Source organism: Varanus komodoensis, unplaced genomic scaffold, assembly GCF_004798865.1.
Source record: "Varanus komodoensis strain SLA01 unplaced genomic scaffold, ASM479886v1 scaffold13_3, whole genome shotgun sequence".
Classification (NCBI taxonomy): domain Eukaryota; kingdom Metazoa; phylum Chordata; class Lepidosauria; order Squamata; family Varanidae; genus Varanus; species Varanus komodoensis.
Genome location: NW_025335409.1, coordinates 14,603,610 through 14,629,862, shown reverse-complemented (window position 1 = coordinate 14,629,862; position 26,253 = coordinate 14,603,610). Strand labels below are relative to the sequence as shown.

The 26,253-nt window shown below is 38.0% G+C and overlaps 2 protein-coding genes across 3 annotated transcripts in view; one reads left to right on the top strand and one right to left on the bottom strand.

Annotated features, from left to right (window-relative positions):
- Positions 1-26,253, top strand: part of COG5 (component of oligomeric golgi complex 5) — a 164,811-nt gene that overhangs the window by 29,488 nt on the left and 109,070 nt on the right. The gene's annotated exons all lie outside the window — the stretch shown is intronic.
- On the bottom strand, positions 6,597-12,241 carry GPR22 (G protein-coupled receptor 22). The gene is made up of 2 exons (XM_044423291.1): positions 11,964-12,241; positions 6,597-10,330 (listed from the first exon to the last, which is right to left on the bottom strand). The coding sequence occupies exon 2, from the start codon at positions 10,306-10,308 to the stop codon at positions 9,007-9,009; it is 1,302 nt and encodes a 433-aa protein (XP_044279226.1). The 5' UTR covers positions 10,309-10,330; positions 11,964-12,241; the 3' UTR covers positions 6,597-9,006.

The window sequence follows — 26,253 nt, the reverse complement described above, 5'->3', positions numbered from 1 at the left end:
TTTGCTTTCTCCATAGGTTTGTTGGCAAGGTTGATGAACTTGTAGTGGACTGGAAATGTGAAAATAGTAATAGCCAAGATGTAATACCCTTCAAGGGTATTATTGGTATATGTTTTTAAATCTTGGAAGTTGGGATGTGGAACCAGAGGTTCTGTATATGGACAATAGAGCCTCCTTGGGTTCCTCCATAGGCCATTTCTGTGTTTACCTCCAAACTGAGATCAGTAATAACAGCAGGGAAAGGCACAAAACCATTCAGCCTAGTGCTGGGAAGAGTGACCACTGATTCTCGGGCAAATTCCTGGGGCTTTTCAGCAGCTCACACTACAGAAAGCCATTTGTGCACTGGAAAGAGCAGTAGGATTGCTAGTTGAGTGCCTTTGTTGGGTGTATGCACTACTTCTCCCAGTCCATCCCGAGACAATTTCTTCATGCTGATAGGGCCATGAAATAGCGAATGGCAGACTTGGGTGGGGCAGGGCATCATCCAGCCTGTAGAGGACCTGCGGGGGACAATTTGACCCCTATTTATTTCTGGTAAACGGTTAAATTTTAAAGATTGAAAGGTTAAATATGTCATACCCAGTTTCTGTGTTCTCGTGTGTATGATTTAGGGCTGTAGCAGTTAATTTCTTAACATAAATGGCTTGGTGTGTGGTGTATATGTTTTCTGTAGTCTCCCACTGTATAGTGGAAATGGTCTTGGGGCGGACGTTTTGCTTAATTAATGTCATGTTTCAAAAGTTGCATGGTTCCATTCGTTAATAAGAGATGTGTTTTCTTTCTGTATGCTTATTTTGTATTGTGTGAACCCTCTGCCTCTATTTGAACAGTTTAAGCCATTCCAAATAAAGGAAGGTCCACCATACTTACGGTATTAGCCATACAAAGTAGAACCTGCAACAAAATCTTGTAGCATGGAGTGCTTCCATTCAGAATAGTCCCTGACCCCATGTTTCCGTGCATGCCCTCTCCATGGAATGTGGCCACTACTTTCCTTCTTAATTGAACTATTTCAGGAGTTTCCCTATTAGGAGGTTTGTCTAAAGTTTTTTTTTTTTTTAATATTTTACAAATCTGTGGCTGCTGTTTCTTCCCTGTTCTGAATGGATGGTGCTATTTTAGCTATATAAGGATCAATGATCAGATAATTGAGATTGCTCCTAGCATATATGATCTGGATATTCTTTATAGAAATACATATATAAACTAATAGGTATAATATATTTCATGATATTTACATGAATACAGCCACTAACAAGATGGATGTCTTCTTCTTTATTTCTGGCATATTTGCATTCTGAATCTTTTCAATTTGATCCCCCCCCCCATATTTTATTTCTCTCTTATAATGTAGTTTTCATCAAATATATTTTAAAAGCATAATAAAATGCAGTCTGTCTTTTATGCATCAAAGGGTGGAGGTTTTGACAACACTTTTGTTAAACTTTTCAGTTTGTGAATAGTTGTGTATGCATGTGCGTGCCCACACTCTGTAGCTGCTGTTCTTAAAAATTGCTTTCTGTTGATTATGTCAGCAAAAGTTATTTTGCAAACATTGAATTAACCCAGATTATAGCTTTCCAACAAAAATGGGTTTGTGAGGGCCAGAGTATTCCTCAAACATAGTTTTTTATGTGAGTGAGGAATCTTCACCATGTAATCTAAACTCTGTGTCATCTGAATTATAGAATCAGGGAACATCCATTGCTATAATAAAACTCTGTACCCTGTTGTGGGTGTAATGAAAAGTTGAAGCCATATTCCCTGGGGGTGGGGGGATTCTGAACAGGCCTCTCTCATGAAATAAAAGAGAGTCAGTCATTGTACCACCCTATCCAACTTTAGTAATTCAGAGACACAGTAGTAGTCCTAGCCTGTGGAGAACTGTCCAACTGTTCTTTGGTGTATTTAAAATTAAGGGGGAAATGGCAGTCTTTGGAAAAACAAGGAAGCTACTGAGCAAATAAAGCATGACAGGGTGTGCGGAGTGTACAAACACAGGACACATTTGTTCTAGTAATGCCAAGTGTTCTAGGGGAAACAGCTCGGTTTGTGAGGGAAAACACTTTCTTGGACACATTGGCAATTTTGGATTGTCTGTCAGACAATCATATTTTGACCTAATAAACTGAGATATGCTCAAGCATTTCAGCACCACAGACAACACCTTTTCTTCTCCCTTTGTGATTGGACTAAACAAACCAGGCAGTCTTCAATTACGTATAGTTTTCTTCAGACTGGATAACCATTATTATAAACTATGCTTTGAAGTTGCTTTCTGCTGTGAGTCAGTTTCTCCCTGCAACCTTTCACCTTTTTCCTTTTCCTGAAGTCTTTTATTAAGTTGAAGTGAGTCAGTTAGGACTGGCTTTGCAACACAGATGTTAAGGTCATTAGCAAAAACCATCTATCAAGTAGAAGAAGGCAGCCAATTAGAGTCAGCGAATTAGAGAGAGTACTGCCCATACTAAGAGTTAATTCCAAATGGAATTCCACTCCCTCCTTCTCTACCAAATGGAGTTAGGTCCACTCTCAGGGAGGTTCCTGCTGCTTGTGGACCAGATGGCAGGAACACCAGATGTTACTTAATTGGCTATCCCTCTTAATCTGGCATCAGACAATAGAGCTTATTAGGTTACATCCATCCCACTCTGGCCTTCCCTGTTCCACCATGTCTGCTCCCAGGCCAGAGGCAGTCTAACTCACACCAGCTATTTGGTTTATCTCAGTCATTGTTGGCCTTGGAATTTCAGCTGAAAATTCTGACCCCACCTCTTTTTCCTGTTTATGTACAGAGTCTGAAGCATCCACATTGGAATGCTGAATTTTAGGAGAAGCAGGCTCAGTCTGTACAGTTTCTAGCTCAGCTTGTTTCAAAGATTTTAACCACAGTTTAACTACAGTCAGATGAAGCATTGCATCCTGATTCCTGTACTCACTTGGAGGGAGGAGTGAAGGGACTGTGTGCATTGGCAAAAATGCCTTCTTATATCCACTCACTCAGTTAAGATGTGATTTGGTGAAGAACGCTCTTAGACAATGAAAAATCAACCTATGCATTCTTCCTAGGAATAAAACCCACTGAACTCAGTAGGATGTCTGACTAGACATAGCTTGGATAGCGCTGTTAAAATAGGTATGTGGAATAACAGAGCTCTAGAACACTGCTAAAATAATAATGTCCAGTAGTAAAATAGTACCCATACCATCAAATTAAATCCCTCCATCAAAGGAGGACAGGAAAACCAAATTAAAGATGGTAGTAAGATAACTAAAGAGCAATCGACAATTTCATTAAAGTGACTGATAAGAGAAACAAGGACATGCTATCTGATATAGGCATTGTTCCCATTCACCCTGAGAGATTGCAGAGTTGCTGAGGCAAAGGCAGTGCTGGAATAAACTAATGGTATTGCAAATATAACACATTTATCAAACATTTAAAGAGGCTGTCAACTTGGAACATAGTTTTTTTAGTATTTTATCATCTAATGCCAGATCTCATGAGTGCCTCTATCAATCTGTAAGACTCTTCAGATGTATATTCTTTTATAGCTTTTGCAAATTAAAATTGGCTCAGACAATACAATTAGAAATGCTAAAGAGTTGTGCAAAGTAATCTAAAGCTAAAATAAAATAAAATAAAATAAAATAAAATGCCAGATTCAAAGAAGGCTTCTCGAGCTTGACTATGTTGTCCAGCAAAGCACTTTCCAAATTTGGGAGGTCTCTGGGAGAGGAGTGTAATTTCCCTGAAGGAACTGCAGTAGGAACAAAAGTTAATGAAAATCCCTTTGATAAGCAGAAGTGATTGTGTGAATCAGGGTAGATAAAAATCAGTGGTTTAAAAACAGATCTTTAAATTTAAATTGATTTTTTAAAATACTAATTTCTCTCTATCTTTTAAAAATAGTATAGTTACAATTAAATCTCATCATAAGCATGCCAAAACTACACTTACAGCTTCATAAAAATGAGGTTACCTACCAATCAAATATGAACATTCATTTCAATTTCACACCTCATGAAAATGACTCTGTCTAACCTAATTACCAGCTCCTGCTTCTTGAAATCCTTAGTTTCTCTGACTGAAGTCACAGGGGCAAAGGCACAGCCATGATGCAATTGTTGTTCTGTGCTTTTGTAGCAGTGGAGCCAGACCAAGCAATGGAGAGGGGTGACAACAGGAAACTACTACAGGATTGATAAAAAATAATGCATTCAAAGGGTTTTTTAAAAAAATTGAATAGTTTTTCTGCTCATTAACCGTGACACCTTGCTTTGAACAGCTGGTCATGGGCATAGCATGTTTGTTTGCTATTTTGTTCTTTTTCTGAGGACCAGGCTGGACCAGGATAGTAAAGCAGGAAGGAGCAACACTGGCGAAAAAATTGAAGACAGAATTGTTCATCGTGTATTCTCATGCATTCCTATTCTAAGGCTGCAATCCTATATCCATTTTCCTGGAAGAATGCCCAGTGGAACTTATTTTTAAGGGGAAAGGGGAGGGGGGATGAAGCTGTTAGCCTCAAACTTTCATAGGTGGGAGTATTTAAAAGCCATTCCTACTATATATAGGTAGACAAAGAAAACATGCAAAATATATACAGTATGACAAAGAGATGCAACACTTACAAGAATGAAACAGTGTTAACAATATATGTATATTACTACAGTATTAGTAATCTAATAAAAAGGGCCCAACAGCACTCAACATCCACCCACCAGCCATGGGATTCAGCATTTTTCCACCCGCATTTTTCAAAGGGTGGAATAAGAACATTTCTTCCATGTATTTCCTTAAGTTATCTTAGGATAAAAGACATAGAATCTGAGGTGATTTTTATTTGTTATGTAAAGCAAATAAACCCTACTCTCCTCTTTTAAAAAATATACATTGGCAGTAAATTATCCTATTACAGGAAAAGGGTATCAATCATAAAATTTTTACATGTTCAACTCTCCACTATTCAGTATGTATGCTATTAGCTGATTGTTATTCATTCCCTACTAAGCTTGTCCTAGTATCCTGTTAATCATTTAATTATGCATACTATATTTTTGATTAAAAAATTATTATGTACATTCTATAGGCCACTACTATGAAATCCATCCACTGCCTTATAAAACTATAGAGGAACTTGCAAATGTATCTGCCATTGTTATATGGCAGGGCAATAGTTAGCAGACACAGTATGCAAATACTGTCTGCTGTTGATAGGCCTTGCATCCCATGTGGGGTTCCACAGAATTTAAAGAATCAAGTGGATAATGGCTGTGTGTACATCTATCGTAGTGATCAGGTAGGGAAAAGTGTTAAAGCAATAAAAATACTTCAACATCTAGCCTTGCTCTCTCTCTCTCTCTCTCTCTCTCTCTCTCTCTCTCTCTCTCTGTATGGGAATTGGTGCTATCATTATTTTATCTGATGAAAAATTCTGAGTTGCTCTAGACTTTTGCCAATGAAACCTGATTTATTGTTATTGGGATTTTTTTTGGTTTGCCATGCGTAGAAATATTTCAAAACAATCTTCCTGCAACTCTAGTACCTCTAATCATTGTTAATGTGTTTGAACAGCATGTATACAGGGCTTTTTAAAAAAAAACCCACTATGATATAGTCTCCTTTCATTTCCATTGTCATATTTTCTTTAATGCTAGCATAAAATATGCTGTCAGGTATCCTTAGTAATATTTTCTGCTGCCATTCTTCACTAATTATCTTGTCTTTTAGATTAGTCCCTTGCTGCATAAGTCATTTTAATGGCTTGTTAAATGCAGTTCTGTACAATAGCTGACCAACCAAGCCAAATAAAGCCTACCACCTAAACATGATAAGTCTTTCAGAGGCTTGATAAACCACCTATTTTTGCTGCCTACTTTGGGACTATCAAAAGATCATCAAATTACTGAACAATCTGCAAAATGCAATGTCTTTGTTAGGCTGTAATGGTGTTCATGTTACTCTCCTGTTTGTAAGGTATTCTAGGTTTCATTCTGAAAGTTTGGATGGATTCAGATCACAGCTTAAAAGCTTATGTCTGTGGCATCTGAAATTGCATAAGGAGGAGATTGTCTGTGACTGACTGCTTTGTTAAGCTCCGCATTATCGTCCTTTTACAGCTCAGAAATCCAGGGAAGCAGAGCAAAAGTAATGCAGATACTACCATGTGGTCAAAGAGCACTTTGTACTTGTGACTTTATTAAGTGCAAGGAAGCATTTGAACAGATACCATTGATTCCTGAATCCACCCAAACTGTACTGCAAACCACTGCATAACATACCCATTAAGCTGCAAGTAACAAAATCTGTTTGCAATGCACATCTGAATATTGTTTGCATTTTTGCACCTCCCATGCATTCTGTGACATTCTTATTTTAAATTGAAGGAGAATCATTACCACCCCACCACGGATAGGAAACAGGAACTTGAGCTTGTCTCTTTCCTAAGGGAGACTCTGAGACCTCTTTCACTGATCTGTGCCTTTAATGTATCAATTGAAAACTTTGACAAAACTTAAACTGGATTTTCCCAAGTCTTGCAAAATCATTCAGCTCAAGGCTTTCAAATCCCTCAGTGACATCCAAATGTTTGAACTAGTGCTACCTGGATGGAGTGGCTTCTCAGACTTGCATGCATCCTTCTGATATCACAGACATAATGTTGGGTAGCTGACTCCTTTGCAAGATTAACAAAAGTCTTCTCATCACTGTAGATCAGGCAACTCCACAAAGTGGGAAATGGGATGAAATTATTTCCCCCAACCTCCAAATGGTTTGTAAGGACCATCTCTGAGCCAAGTTAAAAGCCCAAATTTAAATGGCTCAAACATCAAAGCATCATCATCCAGGAATTCTGGGAGTCAGTCCTGCCCACCAAGGAGGGTTAAGACACTTGCAACTTAGGCACCCAAAGGGTGTAATGTCCTATTGAGGAGACCCAATAAATGTATTAAGAGAGGCTAACTTCTTTTCTTCCTAAAAGTCATTCACTATCTTGATCAGAAGTTACCCTTTATCAACTTTGAAAATCAAGAGTCCAAATTACAGTGTGACACACCAGAAGCAACCTGTCAAGATCTACAGATTGCATTGATTTCCACAAGCACATTGGCTGTACATGTTAAATCCAGTTTAAGATGATTGCATGACTTATGTTGATGCATGCAAGATTGCTGTATGAAATGTTCATTCTGCCCAATAAGCATTAGCTGGCTTGAAGAAAAAACAAAATTCTAAAAATAAATGGGGTGATTTTTCAAATCCTATTTTCTTAGGATGAGTAGAGGTGTCAGATAATAATAAAAAGTGGCAGGAGACAATTGGGTTATTCATTATCAGTCCAACTCATACAACTATGTTTCATATGATGTTTAAAATTTCTCTTATTACATTAGTACTGGGCAAGTTGTAGTGCTAATTTGAGGAACTGGAAGGTGCTACCATACCCACATCATTGAGAAATGAGTGCTCCTCAGAAGTTACCTGGATCCTGTCAAATAAACAAAATGCTTCCCAACAAACTTATTTTTTGGATAGACTTACACTAACACTTACAGTGTTACCTTCTGATGCATTTGTGCAAACTAACAGGTACCATCTGACAGTTTGATCACATATCACCGTTAGTAGAAAGGGCTGAACGGAAGGAAAGATTATTACCAAGTAAGAACAATATTATTCAGGGCTTGTTTAATCTGATTCGTTAACCTGGGATAGAAATTTCTTCATTAAGTTCAAATGCTGATTGTAGGATATGGTGAGATCATTGCTCCAATGATGAGCAATGCTGGGTTCTGAATTCTGTAGAGTGCAGCATCAACCTTTCAAAAATACAGGGATTTTGGAAGGGTTTGAGAATGTTAAGCATGAAAACTTTGTTGTAGTTGAAAAACTTTGAAGTGCCTTCTTTCCTTGAGTCGAAGTTACTGATTTAATACCTTCTGGACGGCAAGCCAGATAGCTTTGAACATGTGAAGCAAGAACATTGGCAGCACATGACAGTGCTTACTGTTTCCAGGCTGACACACTGTGTATGAAAGCTTGAGAAGTGCCTTAAAACATGCTCTCACTGGATATATCCTGAGTAAGCTTACACAGAATTCCAGAAGGAATAGATTGCCTGCATAGCTGTACATTGAGTTGGCATCTCAAGTCACCTTTGCTAAGCTGGAAAGGAGCAGGCTCGCAGCTGGGTGGGTGGAAGGCAGAGCTGAGGCTTCACCTGATGGCCTTACAGGCCCCTTCCAACTCTCCTACTATTCTATTTGTGTGTGTATTTCTTCCTTGATGTATGGTAACATTTTATCCAGACTTTCTTCAGACTATTTTCATACTTCTAATAAAAACTAGTTGTAAAAGCACTTCTTGTCCTGCCTTTGAAGACACATTTATATAAATATGTTAGTCTTTAAAGTGCTAGTGTGCCAGGTATTTGTTTTAAATAAAAGCACACATCTTAGATTAGCTTGAATTCAGAAAGCTGGTGTGTGCGTATATGTAAGTGGTTGTCCTGAAGTTTATTGGACACACAATTTCATGCTTCTAATGGTTGAAAAAAATGAAAATTATTGAGAAAAACTGGATATTATGTTAAAACAGATTACTAAGATTTAAAGACCTTAATGTCATACAACTTTCAATGAACTATCTCATTGTTGCAGAAAGCTTCAAAACAGAGCTTTATAGATTTACAGCAACTCATATATATAGTTAACATGTACACTGCTTTAAGGCTATTTTTTAAGAAAATATTTACTTAGATGTATATTAGAAGACAAAGTATTGACAAAATATACACATAGTATTACGTTAAACTGCCATGCAACACACATCTTGACTAATGAAGAATTAGAATATACAGGCATACTCTATTAAGTGGTATGTTAAACATTTACAGTCTAACCAATTCTTTTCCTTTTCTTTTAAATATCCTTATTTGGCAGTATTTACTTCAGCATGTTTTTATGTTTCCTTTTAAATGGACCAGTGAATACTGAATTCTAGTCTGTGACAACCTGAGGTACTAAACACTTCTGTCTTACTTCATTGTCTTCAAAAGTAATTGTCTTGTTCCTTTTAGGTTCAATCCATGAATTGTGTATTACAGCATTATTTGGGATAGGGTCAGCTTCTACTATTGAAACAACACGTTTTTTCATTTTACTTTTCAGAACTTTTTGAAATTTCTGTCTAGTGAATGCATATAATAGAGGGTGAAAGATGGTGGTTCCATATGCCATGACTAGAAAACATAATCTCAATTTTACCAAAAGGTCACTTGGGCCCAAACATAAAATTGTAGTATTTAAAACTGTAATTGGTGTCCAGCAGAGAAGGAAAGTCGAAATGATCAACAGTGACATTCTGAAGACTCTTTTCTGTCTTTCCCGTCGTTCACGATGTCGCTTTACAGCCCGCCGCAGAGCAATTATAACAGAAACTGAAGTTCTTACACCAAAGACAACATTTCTCCCTCCACTGCTTTGTGATACATCAGTAGTTTCATGTTGTGTGGACAAAGAAATTGTCTTTTTCTTTCTTGCTTTTTTCTTTTGTCCTGTGGAAAATCTTGTGCCTATTCGGATATTAAGTGCCTGGAGTATCTTGCTGTATGTAATTAGCATTACTATAACAGTGAAGAAAAAAATTGGAATTTGTACTAAAAGGTGGTAGTACATTCCCAGTTCTGTGTGATATTCATTAGCGCTCACACATAAGAGTGTCTTGTTTTCCCAAGTATTTACACTGTGAAGACTGAAAAAATTTACTTCAATGAATGGAATCAAGAAGGAGAAAAAAGAGACAATCCATATTGATGTCATGAGTATCACAGCTCTTCCCATTGTCAAAATCCGATTTGCAGGTTTCACTGAGATATCGTATCGGTCCAAAGTGATAGCAAAGACATTGATTGCAGTGGAAACACTGGCAAATGACACACAAGCCTCATGGAAGCAGCAGATCAGTGCAGAATTATTCTCCAGTGAAAGCAGAAGAATAACTATAGTTAGAGGAATACATCCCACACAAATTATTACATCAAGAACATGAAGATTCATTGTAATAATGTTACTGACAGAGTTGATTAGGTTGGATTTCATGCAATAAAGCACCAATACAGTGAGGTTGCTGCCAAGTCCCAATACAATTTCTAACATCAGAAATCCAGTGAGAGAAACTTGAAAGCTTAATGGATAGGAGAGTGGCTGGTACATATTGGTATTGATGTCATCAATGGCATCTCGAACTGTAATGTTAGATTCAGACTGCATGTTGACTTCTGGAATGGAAGAGAAACACATTCTTTTCTTGGAAGTTTTTCTCCTGAAAGATGAGAGAGAAGATAGAAAGCTGTTTGATTTTAGATCCTCTTAATTTACATATTGAAAGAAAATCAGGTTTTGGTTTTCACTGAACTTTAACACAGAATTTCAAACTGTATTTAGTTTGTTTTTGAAATAATGCCCTTTTGTTTATTTGTTGCCACAATGACAATATTTCAGATTCAAACTGAATGAATGCATTGCTCCAAACTCTTTGAAAAACAAATAATTTTATGTAGCACTTCTGTGGTAGAAAGGTAACTGTGTTTTTTTTAAATTACTTTTATCTCTACATGATATCCTCATCCTGAAAGTTTTCTTTGGATTAGGAATCTGCCACATCAATTTTCAAAAGTTATTGAAATAGCATAGTGTTGCTTAATTGGAAATTTCTTTTATTTGTGTGTTTCCATGTATCTGCAGTAAATTGGGCCTATGTGTATATAATAATACAGTCAATGTGTGTAAATATACATGGTATGTGAAAATGAACACTTCACTGTATTATTTCATATTTTAATGTGCTGAGTTTCTTAGCATTTCTAGCCCAGATTCTGGCTGTTAGCAGAGAATTACTGAGCTACTGGCCTGCATGAAAGAAGCAGATTTAACCACAACATATTTTTTTGTTTTCTAAGTAAACGAGAATACAGAAATAGCATGGAGCAGACCTAAGTGAGTGAGTGTGAGGGGACTTCTATGAAATGCTGTAAGAAAATCTTATTTCTCCAGTTACAAAGATACATTATTTAGTGAAATAGCATTAATTATAGCAGAATGACATGATATGACAACACCCTCTGTATTTTATAATTACAACATGAAATATTTGTGAGTCACTTTGGTAATAAACTGTTTCTGAAAGATGAACTTTTTCAGTTCTGTAGCCATTCTGACAACGCTGTGCATGTTTCCTCAAAGTCTCATAGTGCTCACTCTGGCTTACTCCTCGGTAATGTACATAGGATTGCAAACTGGGAGATTTTGACAAACCTAGTTTCCCCGATTTTTTAAATCATCGTTCAACCCTAACTTTTCATTAAAAATGAACTAAATGAAACTGGAGATATGAATCCTTTCCTTTAGAAACTTCCACAGCAGGCTTTTAAATCACAGTGAATTAGCAGGCAAAGTTATTAAAGACATTTTTAAACTAATGTGTCTTTGCACGTGAAATAAAGCAAAAAGAAAAAAAATCCCACCTTTTAAGAACACTCTCACCATGTGCAAGTTTAGAATTGCTCAGCTAATTTCTATGGCCTTAGTCACAAACATGTTTTAATAGCTATTTGAAATGTATTATAAATGTATGTTTTATTGCATGGGTTAACAAGAAGCTCAGACAAATTAGAGGGAAATAAGGTGATGCAGGCCATACCCTGGCTGACTCTGCAAGAGTCAATTGCAGGAACATGCATATTGAATTCTTACAAAAACGGAAAATTATCCATGTGCCAAATTTTAGACAGACAGATTAAACATCAGGTTGTGGTTGCATCAGTTAGTTGTTCAGCTAAATAGAAGCAGCAGTGTCAGGATGGGAAGGTAATTAAAAGGAAATGCATCTCTAGAGCTGTGCTCTGTTCTTCTATAAATGTTAAGCAGAGGTTGGACGCATGCAGCTTCTGACCTACCTGTTTGTGTTGCCTCAAGGGCCTTTCAGTTCGCTGTAGCAGCTTGTCATAAATTCATACATGGTGTCACTGACAGATTTTGACATGCTTTCCACCTGGCAACAGAGAGATGGCTGCGATCTGTTTCCTGTCTTGTAGAGTATTTTAGTTTTCTTTTTGTTCCAGCACTCCAGCAAAAGATTAAAAAAATTGAATAAAGACTTAATTGCCTGATATGTATCTACAGACCAGAGCCTGAAGTATATGATAATTTTTAAAGCCAGCAGTGGATAGCAGCACTTTTGTAAGTGGTTGATATTTTTTTACCATTTTTAATCCCCACCCTGAGATACCAAAATAAAAATTGATATTGGATAACAGCCTTTAGAAACCTACTTAGATATCCTCTTGTTGCTTTTGTACACTGATTTCAGCAATATTTTTGCTAATTAGACTGGAGTCTTTATGTTGTCATAGAAATTGTTGCTGTATGTTTCTTGGAAGCCATAAACTACGTTGGCATGTTTGTGATAGTTTTCTTAAACTTCAGTCACTGTAACAAGTGACCCAAATTATATTCTATAGAAGTATTATAACTTGCTTAGATCCCAATTGTAGCAAGTTGATGTTATACATATATTCCTTCAGGGAAGTTTTGTCTTGCTGTTTCTTCATTCATCAGCCATATCCACAGTTCTGGTTTTATGTTATAAATCCCTTCATAGGAGTTGATCACCATTTTGCTTTAGCAATAAGCCACTGAATTAATCTCCTTTCCTTGGATATTTGAGCAGGTGCCCTTTTAGTCTTCAGTGTATACAAATGCATTATACACCATTCAAGAAGTAATCCAGATCTCTGTTAGATTTGTTCTGAATCCTTTCTGTTTAAAAACATGTATTATAAGCGCACTGTGGTGAACCTTGTACAAACTGCTACGAAGATCCCCAGGCAACTGTATTCTTCCTGTTGTCAATAAAAAGTCTGAACTAGATGGTGTGCACCCTTCAAAGGAAAGAGAAACATGTTAAAATAGATTCTAGGATAATTAGAATAGTATTATAATTTGGATATGAATGATAACATTTTCTTTCATCTGACTGTGTGATGTGTAACATGTCTTCTGTGAGATAATGTAAAATAGTCCTATTTTTGTAGGAAGCATATAACAGTAACAATATTTTCAAATATGGAAGTTTTCCCTACCATAGCTTCTCAGTTGGATCAGTTTAGGCTAGATATATTCTAAATGATATTAAAAGCAAAGAGACAGTAGCAATAAGTGTGTGTGCATAGAAAGGGGAAATGCTTTTGCATTATTTTCTTAATTACATTCATCAGTAGCATGAAATGTATACCTTTAATCAGATACTAGATTACACTTGACTTCATGTGACCATGTAAGAGCCTCAGCTGGTTCATGAGAATTCAGCTCAACCTAATTTGCACATGCCTTTAAAATTCCTTACTCTGTATAAGCTTATGTACAATACATTTATTCCAGCATACCTTCAGTAGCAAAGCATTTAACAGAGTTGTGTTTAAAAAAAATGGGGGGAGCCTTATTTTTCCTATTAGCAAGTTGGGGTTTAGTCATAAAGCCCACCCTCCACAAAGAAGCATATATTACCATTTCTGGAATATTTATTTGTGACATATGTGGCTGTACAATATTTTAATGGCCTTAATAATGACGCCTTTTAACTGCATTAAGAAATATTTAGCAGCTGGTACCTTAGCTATACAACCTCTTTTTGGCACAAGAACAGTAATCTTTCACATCTTATACATCTACAGACAAAACACTTATTAAAGATTTTAGCCTTTTAAATGGGAAAAAACATATTTGAATACTAACACTGTGTGTGTCATCAAACATAAGAACAGAAAGTCAAATCATAATTTTAAGTTGAACCTGTAATCTTTCCCCCTTCACAAAAGCCTTTTCTTAGACGCTGCTGAGGCTCTGTACAGTAATAAGGAATGTACCTTACCTCTACTCAGGGCTGAATAAATTCTCGAAGCTGGTGGAGCAGTTCCAGTTTGGTGGGATTCATTGTTTGTGGTTTTGTTTTTTCACTTGTTAGCAGAATACAGGGGGAAGAGGGTAAAAAGCATCTCTCCAGAATAGGACCTTAATGAAAATTTGTGTTTGTGCTGTGCCATTGTTTCAGCGTTTGGTTCATGCATACAGCATGTAATTCTGCTCCTAGAGCATGCTGCAGTCTCCCACTTCCTACCGGAGAATCAATAAGCATCTGCAAATGCATAATGAAAGTAATTTAACATACTGAAGGCTTCTGGTCTCCAGAGACAACACAGAGGTTCAGCCGTTCTGAAGAGGAGCAGCTTTGCTGCTTCGGAAAGCTTGTTCTGGGCAGCTTGTGCAGAATGACAGCCTACCTTGTCGCTTTCCTTCACTGCAGAGAGATGCAGTGCATTCACTAATTTTGATTGGTCAGTGATGTTGAGCTTAAACTCTGCTTCATGCATATGGGAGTGAATTTTATTTTTTAAAGGAGAGTTATTTTTCAAAGGACTATTTTTTCCAGTAATCTGTGCACAATACCTAGAATATATTAAGAATGTTTGCTTTAGTTTTATCATTTCATGCAGTAGCTTTTCTTGCATGTAAAGTACTGCATGTGCTACATGAGATCACACTAGTAAGAGAAAACAAGTGGAATGTGTGTCTCTGTTGTATATGTACTATATTTAGACAAATAGGTTGTTTGTACATACTGTTTTACAGCTTTGTTTGATTAAAACAACAACAACTGCGGGTGAAAACATTATCTAAGCCATTATCTTTTATATATGCAGGACAGCTTTTGGTGCCTACCTTAATTAAGCTGTATTCATGAAAAATGGAGACTGCACAATGAGGTTTTGGATGGGGTGCTCTTAGGGTATTTATGGTATTAGTAGGATAATTCAATTCTGTTGAGTTTTAATTTATATATCTATGGTGGTTTCCATGAATTCTGGCTTATTACAGTTCAGTTATTTTCACTGAGAAATGCAATGAATACTACAACTGGGTGAACATTTCTCCTTTGATGGGGGATACTGAATGAGGTTCATATGCAAGGATCTGTACTTTAATTTTTTTTTCTCTGCACATTTTTCTTTTATTGTCTTGTTCATTTAAATAGTATTTAATCTTTGCTTATTGCTCAGTAAAATATTGGTCATAGCTATATGACAAGCAATAAAACCAAGGAGTCAGTATGTTCTCTTAGGTCTTGATTGAGTCAGGACATTCTATTTCATTTAGAATGTGAATAACAAATGTCTGCGAATTGACTTTTATTAGGCTTAAGGATCCATTAGTCCAAAATGATAGTGTTAATGGCAGCTTATAGATGTAGGTTGCAATCCAGTAGGGGCATTAACAAAGCAGGAGTGTGCTATCCATTTTAAATAGATGAGTTGATTCCTTAGAAATAAGCCGTAAAAATTGTAAAGTTAGCCCTATCTGTGGATATGGCACGTTTAGCCCTCTTTGGATCATAGCTGCAACTCCTTGAAAAATCAAGAAATGCTAATTAGCTTTCAGAGCATCTGTAAGATGGCCAGTGTTTCCATGTTGTAAATTGATTATACAGACAATTATATAACCCTCAAATAACCAGTGGTTAATTTGAGGGTTGTTTCTCCCTGAAATAAGTCATGCCATCTGAGCTCAAATGATGTGACAATTTCGGATATGGCAGTAGGAACATGACAGGATTAAAAAGAAGTCACCATTGTTTGTTTGTTAATCCAAGCCAGCATGTTGTGTGTACAGTTATAAATATAGTTGTTAAAGCAGTTCTCATAGGGCCATCAATTTGGTATTGCCAAATTTGCATAGAATTGGAAACAGAACTGGCACAACAGCAAGGTGATGTGCTTATTACCAGTCTTTCAACCCCTAGCCCCTATTTATGGGGGGAAACAGGTCATCCATCAGACATTATACTTAGTTTGCAGAAGATATGGAAGTGCGGGGAATGCTTGCTTCTTCTGACCACCTTCAAAACCCCAAATAAGTTCAATGGATACACTCTGAGCTTTCAACAAAGATATATGCATGTCTGGCATACACAGTTTTGGGGTCTAAAAACCTGGTAGTAATAATTTCTTTCAGAATCTAGCCCTATATTCTGCGACTTTGTGCAGTGTTTTGCTATTATCCTATTATCCTACCCAAACATGTGACCGAATAGTTTTATTAGACCAATTGGATTCGTTATGAATGAGCCTGTACTGAATTTTGCTCCTGTAAATTCACTTAGCATTTGTTCTAAGCTCCAAGTCATAACTGACCTGACTGAATGTTACTAAACTGAGCTGCCTTCATGGTCTGCTTTTCCAGGAAAGGAGTAAGAGTGTAACTCTGTAACCTGGAAAAAACTCCAGCCACTCCTGAGGCAACAGCCTCTCTAACTCTTTCACTAGCTAATGATTATCAAATTTTGTTGTCAGCCATCTTCAGAATTACTCTAGGTCTGTTTCATAAGATATTTCCATATGTAATGAAATTAGATTGCACTCTCTCTCCTTTTTCATTTGTGCCTGGTGAGTTTCATAGTCGTGACCCATTGCTTCACTTGTCAGTTCTGCCTCAGCATTTCCTCTGAATGTGTTCTGATCATGCTTTGTATTTTATTAGAAGCAAGCAAAATACCAGGAATTGTGATAGCAATGCAACAAATAACCGTATTCTCTTTTTATCTAGGCGCTTTCTGCTCTCAGGTGATTCCTCTGACCCCTGATAGTTCAATGTGGGGCACTGACTATACACAGAGTTGCTGTTTCTGACTGTCACTACCATACAGTTATCACTGTGTTTGTGACAGCATAGTATCTAAACCAGCGGTCCTCAAACTTTTTCAATAGGGGGTCAGTTGAAAGGCTGTGGTGACCATCGTGGGCTGTTGGGCGCGCGCAAGGCAGCATCGGGCGCATGTGGCGGTGGCTCGCTCGCTCAGAGACCTCTCAGCAAGTCCAAAACCATCTCTGAACGAGCAAGCCACCACCTCCCCACCTACGCTGCAAGGGAGCAGCGTGCGTACGGGAGGCAGGCAGTGGCCTGCTCGCTCACTAGGAGACCATCTCCGAGTGAGCAAGCCACCACCTCCCCATCCGCGCAGCTAGCGCACGCGGGCGGCAAATGGCGGCGCGGGCTGGATAGATGGCCATGGCAGGCTGGATCCATCCTGCGGGCCATAGTTTAAAGACCCATGATCTAAATTTTACGTGTTAGTGATATAGCTTAAGCAACTCGTCTGATTCTTCACATTCACTGGATTGGTTCAGATGTTAACTAATCCATATCTGAATTAGGTTTGCCGTCCTGGTTTGTCGGAAAGCTGTGCCTTGGTTTGTAGAGAACACAGTTTGCCCAGTTAAGATGTAAATGTAAACTATGGTTTGTTGTTCTGTGTAAATACAGTGTATGTGAGCACAGCAGTCATTCATGCAGCACCAAAATATGTAAATCTATAAATGATCTATTTCAGGTACCTCCTATTCCTTTTATGTATATAAACAAATCCTCCATTAACTGTCTAGGAATATTAAATGCAAAAGCTACAACATTTCATGCTTCAAGAAATTAGCTGAAAATATATAACTGGCCAAGCAAAATGACATCTTGTAGTTTAGCTCACCAGTTTGGTATTCCATTAGTTGGTAATGTTTGCATATAATGCAATGACTGTTGAATATTCAATTATAGGAAGGAAAGTTTGTGCATACACACATTTACAGCATAGTTCTATTTCACACTCATTTATTAGGTGGAAATAGTAGAAGCCATATAGGTCAAGAAGTCATAATTGAGGTTGCTGTACACATTAAGGACAATGTGTATCAAGCAAGAACCACAACTTGTCTTCTGCCCACCCATTCTTAATGGTATCTGAAATGATGCCTACTGAATATTCTGTTTCATTAATACGTTTATATTTTATAAGAGATGTAGTGGTCTCCTGTCCCTTTCTGTTATTTTACAATTGCACATCAAACATGTGCAACTTAAAATGCGTACAGGCACAAATAGGAGTGTATCAAAACACGCAAGTCTGGCTCATTTGCATTAGCTGACTTGGGATTCTCCCCTCCCGGTAGATTTCCATCTTCAAGACAGACAACAATTTGTGTGCTTCATTGAAAATGCTAAAGCCTTTGATTGTGTGGATCACAACAAATTGTGGCAAGTTCTTAAAGAGATGGGAGTACCAGACCATCTTATTTGTCTCTTGAGAAACCTATATGTGGGTCAAGAAGCAACAGTGAGAACTGGGCATGGAACCACTGATTGGTTCAAAATTGAGAAAGGAGTTCGGCAAGGCTATATACTGTCGCCCTGCCTATTTAACTTATATGCAGAGCACATCATGAGAAAGGCGGGGCTAGATGAATCACCACTTGGAATTAAGATTGCTGGGAGAAATAACAACCTCAGATATGCAGATGATACCACTCTCATGGCAGAAAGTGAAGAGGAACTAAAGAGCCTCTTGATGCGGGTGAAGGAGGAGAGTGCAAAAGTTGGCTTGAAACTCAACATTAAGAAAACTAAGATCATGGTATCCGGTCCTCTCACTTCCTGGCAAATAGATGGGGAAGAAATGGAGGTAGTGACAGATTTTATTTTCCTGAGCTCCAAGATCACCGCAGATGGGGTCAAAAGACGCTTGCACCTTGGGAGGAAAGCTATGGCAAATCTAGATAGCATACTAAAAAGCAGAGACATCACCCTGCCAACAAAAGTGCGTATAGTCAAGGCTATGGTTTTCCCAGTTGCAATGTTTGTTTGTGAAAGTTGGACCATAAGGAAGGCTGAGTGCCGAAGAATTGAGGCCTTTGAATTGTGGTGCTGGCAGAGACTCCTGCGAGTCCCTTGGACAGCAAGGCGATCAAACCAGTCAGTCCTAGAAGAGATCAACCCTGACTGCTCTTTAGAAGGCCAGATTCTGAAGATGAAACTCAAATACTTTGGCCACCTAAAGAGAAGGAAGGATTCCCTGGAGAAGAGTTTAATGCTGGGAACAATAGATGGCAAAAGAAGAAGGGGACAGCAGAGGATGAGGTGGCAAGATGGAGTCACTGAAGCAGTTGGTGTGAGCTTGAGTGGACTCCGGGGAATGATGGCGGACAGGAAGGCTTGGAGGAATGTTGTTCATGGGGTTGCAATGGGTCGGGCACGACTTCGTGACTAACAACAACAACAATGTATTTATTTATTGTATTTATTATTTATTAAAACATTTTTAAAACCATGTATTTTGCACAAATAACACCTGAAAACCACTTGACTCTAGTGCAATTTGTGCAAAATTGGCCATTTTGCACTATTCAGACATTTCTGCATTAAAGTCGTGGGGTTTTCAGGTGCATATTTGCACAAAATTCATGGTTTTGAAAAAAGGTGCCAATTGTGATCCATCTTAGAAATGGAAATGTGCAACTTGATCACAGTGAATTTGCACCAGTGCAGTGCTAATAAGTCATGAGGTGCAATTGTGCAAATCCACCTCACACTTTCCTAGGCCAATTAATAAGTATTACTTACAGTACAAAGGTCTTCTCTAATGAAATACACAGAACTTTGGCACGTGTTATATGTGATTTAGAGATTATGTAAAATGGACATAAAAATTTACTTTCATACATAAAAGTTTACTTAATAAGAGTGTTACTTTCACAGTAATCAATCATAGATAAACAATCATAGATAACAAAAACACTGATGGTAGAGATTACTGTTTGCACTAAGATTATTTCCTTCTCATGTCTCTTACTCTCAAGCATCGGATGTGTGATGAGAAGAAGCTAGCTTCTTGCTTGATATATCCTGTTGATAGTGAGTTAATCAGTTGACAAAACATTAACCACTTAAGTTGTAATATTCTTGGATGTGTATTAAGTACCTTATTTCGTTTTGTGCGGCAATTAAATCACATTATTCTAAACAGATTTTATCCATTTAAAAATTCCTGGCCTTCAACATGCTATCTCAAAAAGTGAGGTAATGATGAGTTCCTGCTTCTTTGAACTTTTGTATTAAGAATAAGAAATAATGTGTTTTGTTTTGTTCTTTTATGTTAACTGCTTTGCTCTTAGCAACAAAAAGCAGCATTAAGTACTTAATAAATAAAATATGATAGTTCATTTTGTGTCGGAGAAGAAAATGTTCACATTTGTGCCATTTGAAAGCTTTTTGACCCTTCTAATGGCTAATAAGTTCAGAGAGGGCTTTTAGTCTTTAGTAACGGGAAGGTGTTGTATGGTAGTGAATTGAGACAATCCTTTGGATGTTTGCTTTCCAGAATCTCTCATTTCTTTGTCTGGTACATTTAGACCATTTAGTAATTGAAGAACGAGTTACCTAGTGGAGGTCACAGTGATTGATCTACCATCCCAATTGCCTTCAGGCAACAGTGTTTGCTGCTACACTTTGTAGTCATACAGAGTCTATAACTTTATCATTTAATTTGTTCTTGTGTGCAAGCAATGCACACTAGCCAAATAACTCCAGCTCCAACAGGGTGAAATGCAAATGATAAAACCCAGGCCTGTACAAGTTGTTGTGAGTTTCCATTATAATATGTGAAGAATGTATGGAGTAAACAGAGAATTAAGAAATAAATCTGTTAATCTTTAAGATGTCAAAAGACTTTGTTCTTTTTGCTATAATAGACTAATGGCTATTCCTCTAGAAATAGAATTAAGAGTTATTTTAAAATGGGACTTACTGATTAACTGCGGTATTACATACACCTGTCAATGATAAATGTATGCTTTGCCTTACTTTAGGCAACCAAATAAAATTTATTGGTAGAGGTGATTTTGTGTGTGTGTGTGTGTTAATGGACAAGTGAAATTAATTAAAACTATCCATCAGATCTTGTGCTCAGTTCAAAGCTATGAGGCTGTTCATCCATATTTATTAGTAGTCTTCTCACACCGTGTTCTTGGAATGTCAGTAATAGTAGATTTATACAGAGTACTGTGTGTCTACTGCCTAGTTTGCTTTACTTAACATAAAGTCAAGTGTCTTCAGTGTACATTCTGTGCTATAAATACAATCCAAGTCCATAAGGCTTTTAAAGAGAATGGATGGCCTTACATCAGTAACATCTGTTTGGTGCTAGAACAAAAAATAGGACAAATTTGCAGAATTAATGTGTAATTAATCAGTTTTTTTACCAAATACTGTAAGTGGCAGAAGCTAACCTGTGGCAGTAGTTTTAGTCTACAGTTCTGTTACAAGGGATACAAGTTGGAATACATACTGTGGTAGGGATAATTAGCTAGAATTTTCCTTCTAGTTGCAATTCTAGTTTCCTAGAAGTATAAAAGTTGCATGATATTCTGGACAATATGCACGATTCAGTACTGCCCATGCACTGCTGGGAATTCCTGCTAGTCTAATAGGAATTCAGTGGTTGCTGAAGCCATCCAAAACAAGCAAAAATGCTTGCTTCCAGAAGGGCCTCCACAGATCAGTGGAGCTCACAGAGGGGAAGCAAGCATTTCCATGAGTTTCTGGGATTACTTTTAGAAGTGCTACTTCCTCATTGCACAACTCATGGGAACCATAAGCACAATGGAACCATCCAAGATAAAGTGGCCTTGTTGGACACTGCCTCTGATCTTCTCTGGTATGAATTTGACTCTTCAGTTCTTACATAATGTTGTCTATATCTAGAGCCGTCATGCATTTTAGACCTTACCTAGGTAATTCTCCAACACTGTAGCCTTATATGAAATTTAAAGAAGTTAGAAACACAATAGTATTAACACAAAAAACAAAAACAAAACAAAACCCTTTCTTCATATGGAGAATTGACCTTCATATGGATCAGAGATGACTTTCTGTTTGACAGGAGGTCTTTACTTTTCTAATGGCACAAATGGCATATTAACTATATTTTTGAAAGAAAATAAATTCAATGTTCTGTGTCTCTCTTTGCATATGCATTCAGGAAATAAAATGCATATGGTATAAATTATGTGCCTCTTTAGACTTGGTGCCCCTCTGAGCCCCTTCTAACTCTACTATTCTGTAATTCTGTGAGAAAAGACCTTTGACTAAGGATGCTTCCAGAAGGATGGCTCCTTGTGCTACCCATCCAAAAGCATTGTGCAGTAATGCTGCATGAGACATGCACCATTCCTCAGCAGAGTTGCACCAACCTGAGTTGCACCAGTCACCTCTGCCAGCCGTGAAGTACTGGCGGGACAGAGAACTGGGCAACTGTAGGCAGAGTCAGTGTTAAGGACAGGTGAAATTAGTGGAATGTGGAGTAAAACTAAGAGGTAGGTGCACAAGTGCAGAGCAGTGAATTTGGCATCTCTCATGCAAGAACACAGGAGCACTCTTCGGAATCCACACCTTTCTGCTCCAGCAGTAATCCCTTGCACAGGAAAGGTGAATTGAAGCTAGGACGAAGGAAGATGAATAAAGAAGGAAGGAGTAGGGTTTCTTAGAATGCCACCACCTCCCCAGCACTTTACACATACGCATGCATGCCTGAACACATAGGAAATGATCACTCTTCAGGTATATTAAAAATATAAGGAGAGGAAGGGAACTGAAATAATGGGTGGGATGCAGAAGGTGTTGGGTTCAATCACACACGCACACATGCTCCTATATGCCACAGACTGTGAGTTTAGAAAAAGAGAAAAGTTTAGACGTGATCCACCTGCTTATGGCAGGCTGTGAAGTACTCTTTCTCCACGGCGTAGCAAAGTCTTCCTTGTCTGCCTCCAGTGCTTTGTGTTCCTGGGCTATCCTTCAAATTGGGCATGCTGCGGATAAATGGATTCTGTGGATTTCTCTGGTTTTATCCTGATTGCTTTAGAGTGGGGGAATCAGATAAAGAGGTCCTTCTAGCTTAAGTATGGAAGAGTGGAATTCTGAGCATGCCCAGTTTACAGCAAAGCCCAGGGTTACGAGGCAGGCAAGGGAGACTCCTGGTGAAGGGAAGAGAGCCAAACTAGCTCAGAATTAAATTAGGAATGCTTGTAAACCTCGCCAAGGCCATAATCAGGATTCTGAAAACTGAGTTAAGGAGCAAACCTTGTTTAGCAGTGCTTGAACTAGGGAGAGGATATTTAACAGGGGGCAGTCAGGAACAAGATCCTGTGACTTATTTTACAAGCCTCTATTTCAGTTCTTGGTCTGAATTGAACATATAATGGGGGGGGGGGGATTAGGAAGTACATGGTGTAAAGCAAGCCCTGAAGACATGTTTTACGTATTGCCACTTACATAGCCTGTAGGACAGAGTGGGCTATCAAGTGAAAAATAAAATAGGTTTATTGCCTAGGCTTGTTTGCTCATCATACAAGGCGACTATTTTAAAAAGTTGTTAAATACCAGAACAACCTGTACTTTTTGGTTTGTGCATTTTGCAGGATCTGAGGCAAGTCCACTGACTGGAATATTCTCAGCTGCTTTGCAGCTCTCACTGATGCTTTGTCCAGAGTCTTTCCAAATGAGCTTTCTTGGTCTTAGCCAGCAGGTGCACCAGGTTTTCAGCTTTAAAGTAGTGTTGAATCTAGAGATGGCTGGAGTGGGCAGGGGGTTATAAAGGGGAACTGAGAGACATTCCCTTCAGGCAAATGTGTGTCTAATTCATCTTGCATGAGATGTTGGTTTTGAGTTCTAGATACTGTTCATGTGTACAAAGACCAACAGGAACTTCTACCCTAGCCAGACCTCATGTAGAATATTGTGTTCTGTTCTGGGCACCAACATTTAAGAAAGACAGAGAACAATTGGAAAGGGTGCACAGGAGGGCAACAAAGATGATGGTTTGGAGAAAAAGTTCTACAAGGAGAGACTAAGAGAACTGAGTATGTATGGCCTTGAGAAGAGAAGACTCAGAGGGTATGTGATAGCACTCTACAAGTACCTGAAAGGCTGTCACAGAGAGGAAGGACAGGATCTCTTCTCATTCATCCAGAGTGTAGGGCACATAAAAATGAACTCAAGTTGCAGCAAAACAGATTCAGGCTAGATGTCAGGAAAAGTTTCCTAATGGTCAGAGCAGTACTACAGTAGAACCAGTTGTCTAGAGAGGTTGCGGGCTCCCTTACACTAGAGACATTCAAAAAGAAACTGGACAGTCATCTGAGTGGGATGGTATACATTGGTGTCCTGCAACAACATGAGGTTGGACCTGATGGCCTTCTTGGCCTCTTCCAACACTGTTGTTTTACGATTCTATAAGCATTAAGAAGATGTACTGTATACCTTTCTCTGTTTTAATTTTTCTAACTCTATATTCAAATAGGAACAGTAATTTTAAAGTTAGAAGTAAGTATCTTTAGATAGCAATTAATATCATGTACTTAAAGCTGCCTTAAAAATGTTAGTTCAAATAGGTATTGCTCTTTGTAAAACAATATCCCTTCTGACCATCCTGCCCCAGGAAAGCATTTCACATACATCTAATAAAGAAAAAAGGAAACTAAATATTTGAGGGGGGCGGCTACACAGATGGCAGACTGGCATTGGTGGGTTTCACCCCTGAGAGTTGCAGCCTTCAAAAGATTCTATTCTTTTATTACAGATCTGTTGTGTGGGGGGTGGAGGAGGAATCACTGTGCTGCAAATAAAAGAAAAGAACATTTGTAAATGCTTCTAGTTTTCTCTCTAAATTCTATCTTCCCAAGGCTTGAATTCATATTTTCCTTCTTTATTTTTATTAAAGTGTTGTCTTTATAAGGGTGGCCTTAAGTCTTCATTCACCTGAATGTGGACAGATAAAATGTACATATTTGGAAAGATGCAGAAAGAGAAAGAAAGCTAATCAAACTCCATCAGTATACAAGAGAGCATTGGCAGGAATAGTGACTGTGCCATGGTTTATATTGAATTTGTGTTGGCAGTACTTTGAAGTAAATCTTGCAGCACATTGTACTTTAATGTACTCTGTCTTTCCAGTATAAGACTAGCTTTCTAAAATGTTTTTCTCTCCTGCCTTTCTGTAATACATTACAAAGTACATTTCCAGTGGCTTGTGAAGCAACTGTTTGTGTTGGACTTTCAGAAACCTGATTGTGCTCCTGAAAGGGGCTCATGGGGAGAGTTATCCCTGCAAGTTTGCTTCCCTGGCACAACTGTGGCAGAAACACACAAGTGGGGGCATTTGTGAGGGCACCTAGCCACTCAGGTAGCTGTATGGGAGGGGTTCCCCACATTTGTACTCTGGACGTTTTTCCATTTTCAAGGTCCTCTGCTTTCCATCTCTGTGTATGTGTATAGTATGTTCAATATGTCTATTAAATTTTGGACCAAAGAGTTCAAAACACTATGCTAATAAGGTAAGCCATAGCATTACTTTATCCCTTATTTCTGTATGCATATGTCTCCATAACTCACGCTTCTGTGATTCACAGCTGAAATCATTTTGTCCCTAAATACTCTTCACCACCTGCTTTCCCCAAGTATCTATTGAATGAATAAGCTCACCCCCATCAATCCACAAGCCAGCAGAATTGCATTAATTAGCCATTTCATACTAAAATTAAACTACAGCACTTAGAAATGCTTATGAGTTGCTCTTAAGTCCCATTACTAATTTCTGTTGTTATTTGTGCAGAATCCTCAGATATAATTGGAACCCTGTGGTAACATATATTGCCCCTCAGAATAGTTATCCATATGAATAGTGTTCCCAATATTTACATTTTAAATAGCCATCTCCTTCCTTCCTTCCTTCCTTCCTTCCTTCCTTCCTTCCTTCCTTCCTTCCTTCCTTCCTTCTCCCCCCCCCCTTTTTTGCATATATTCTTGGCAAAAGGCCCCCAATTTAGTTGATAGCTGAGCTCAAATATTTATTTAAACCCCCCCTCCCCCAGGCCATGAAATCATTCCACATTGACTTATCTTCCATGAGATCCTTTTATGCCACAGAGAATTCTGGGACACACTCACAGTTCACACAAAAGGTTGGTCACAGCTTTGATTGGGTCTCAGCTGCCTTGTAACAGGGATGACAGCCGGAATCTGTGAATGCTCGCCTAAAGCATTTCCCACCATTTTATTCAGTCTCCCAGTTTTCAGTCACAATATCGTAAGGTCTGTGCTACAGAAGATTTCTGAAATGTGTACTAGCTATGCTTCTGTCAATTACAAGTCATCTTATTTACCAACATTATCTTTTTTATGTCTCTCCAAATCTCTTTAACAGATTGCACCTTTTAAATTGACAATATTGCCTTTAATATGAGTAAAATAACAAGAAAGAAAACAAAGTAATAATTATGTTAGCATGATATGATGGTAGTTCTTACTTAAAAA

Bases quoted from the DNA above. Each gene is read 5' to 3' on its own strand.
- GPR22 (XM_044423291.1), bottom strand. From the start codon at position 10,308: ATGTGTTTCTCTTCCATTCCAGAAGTCAACATGCAGTCTGAATCTAAC.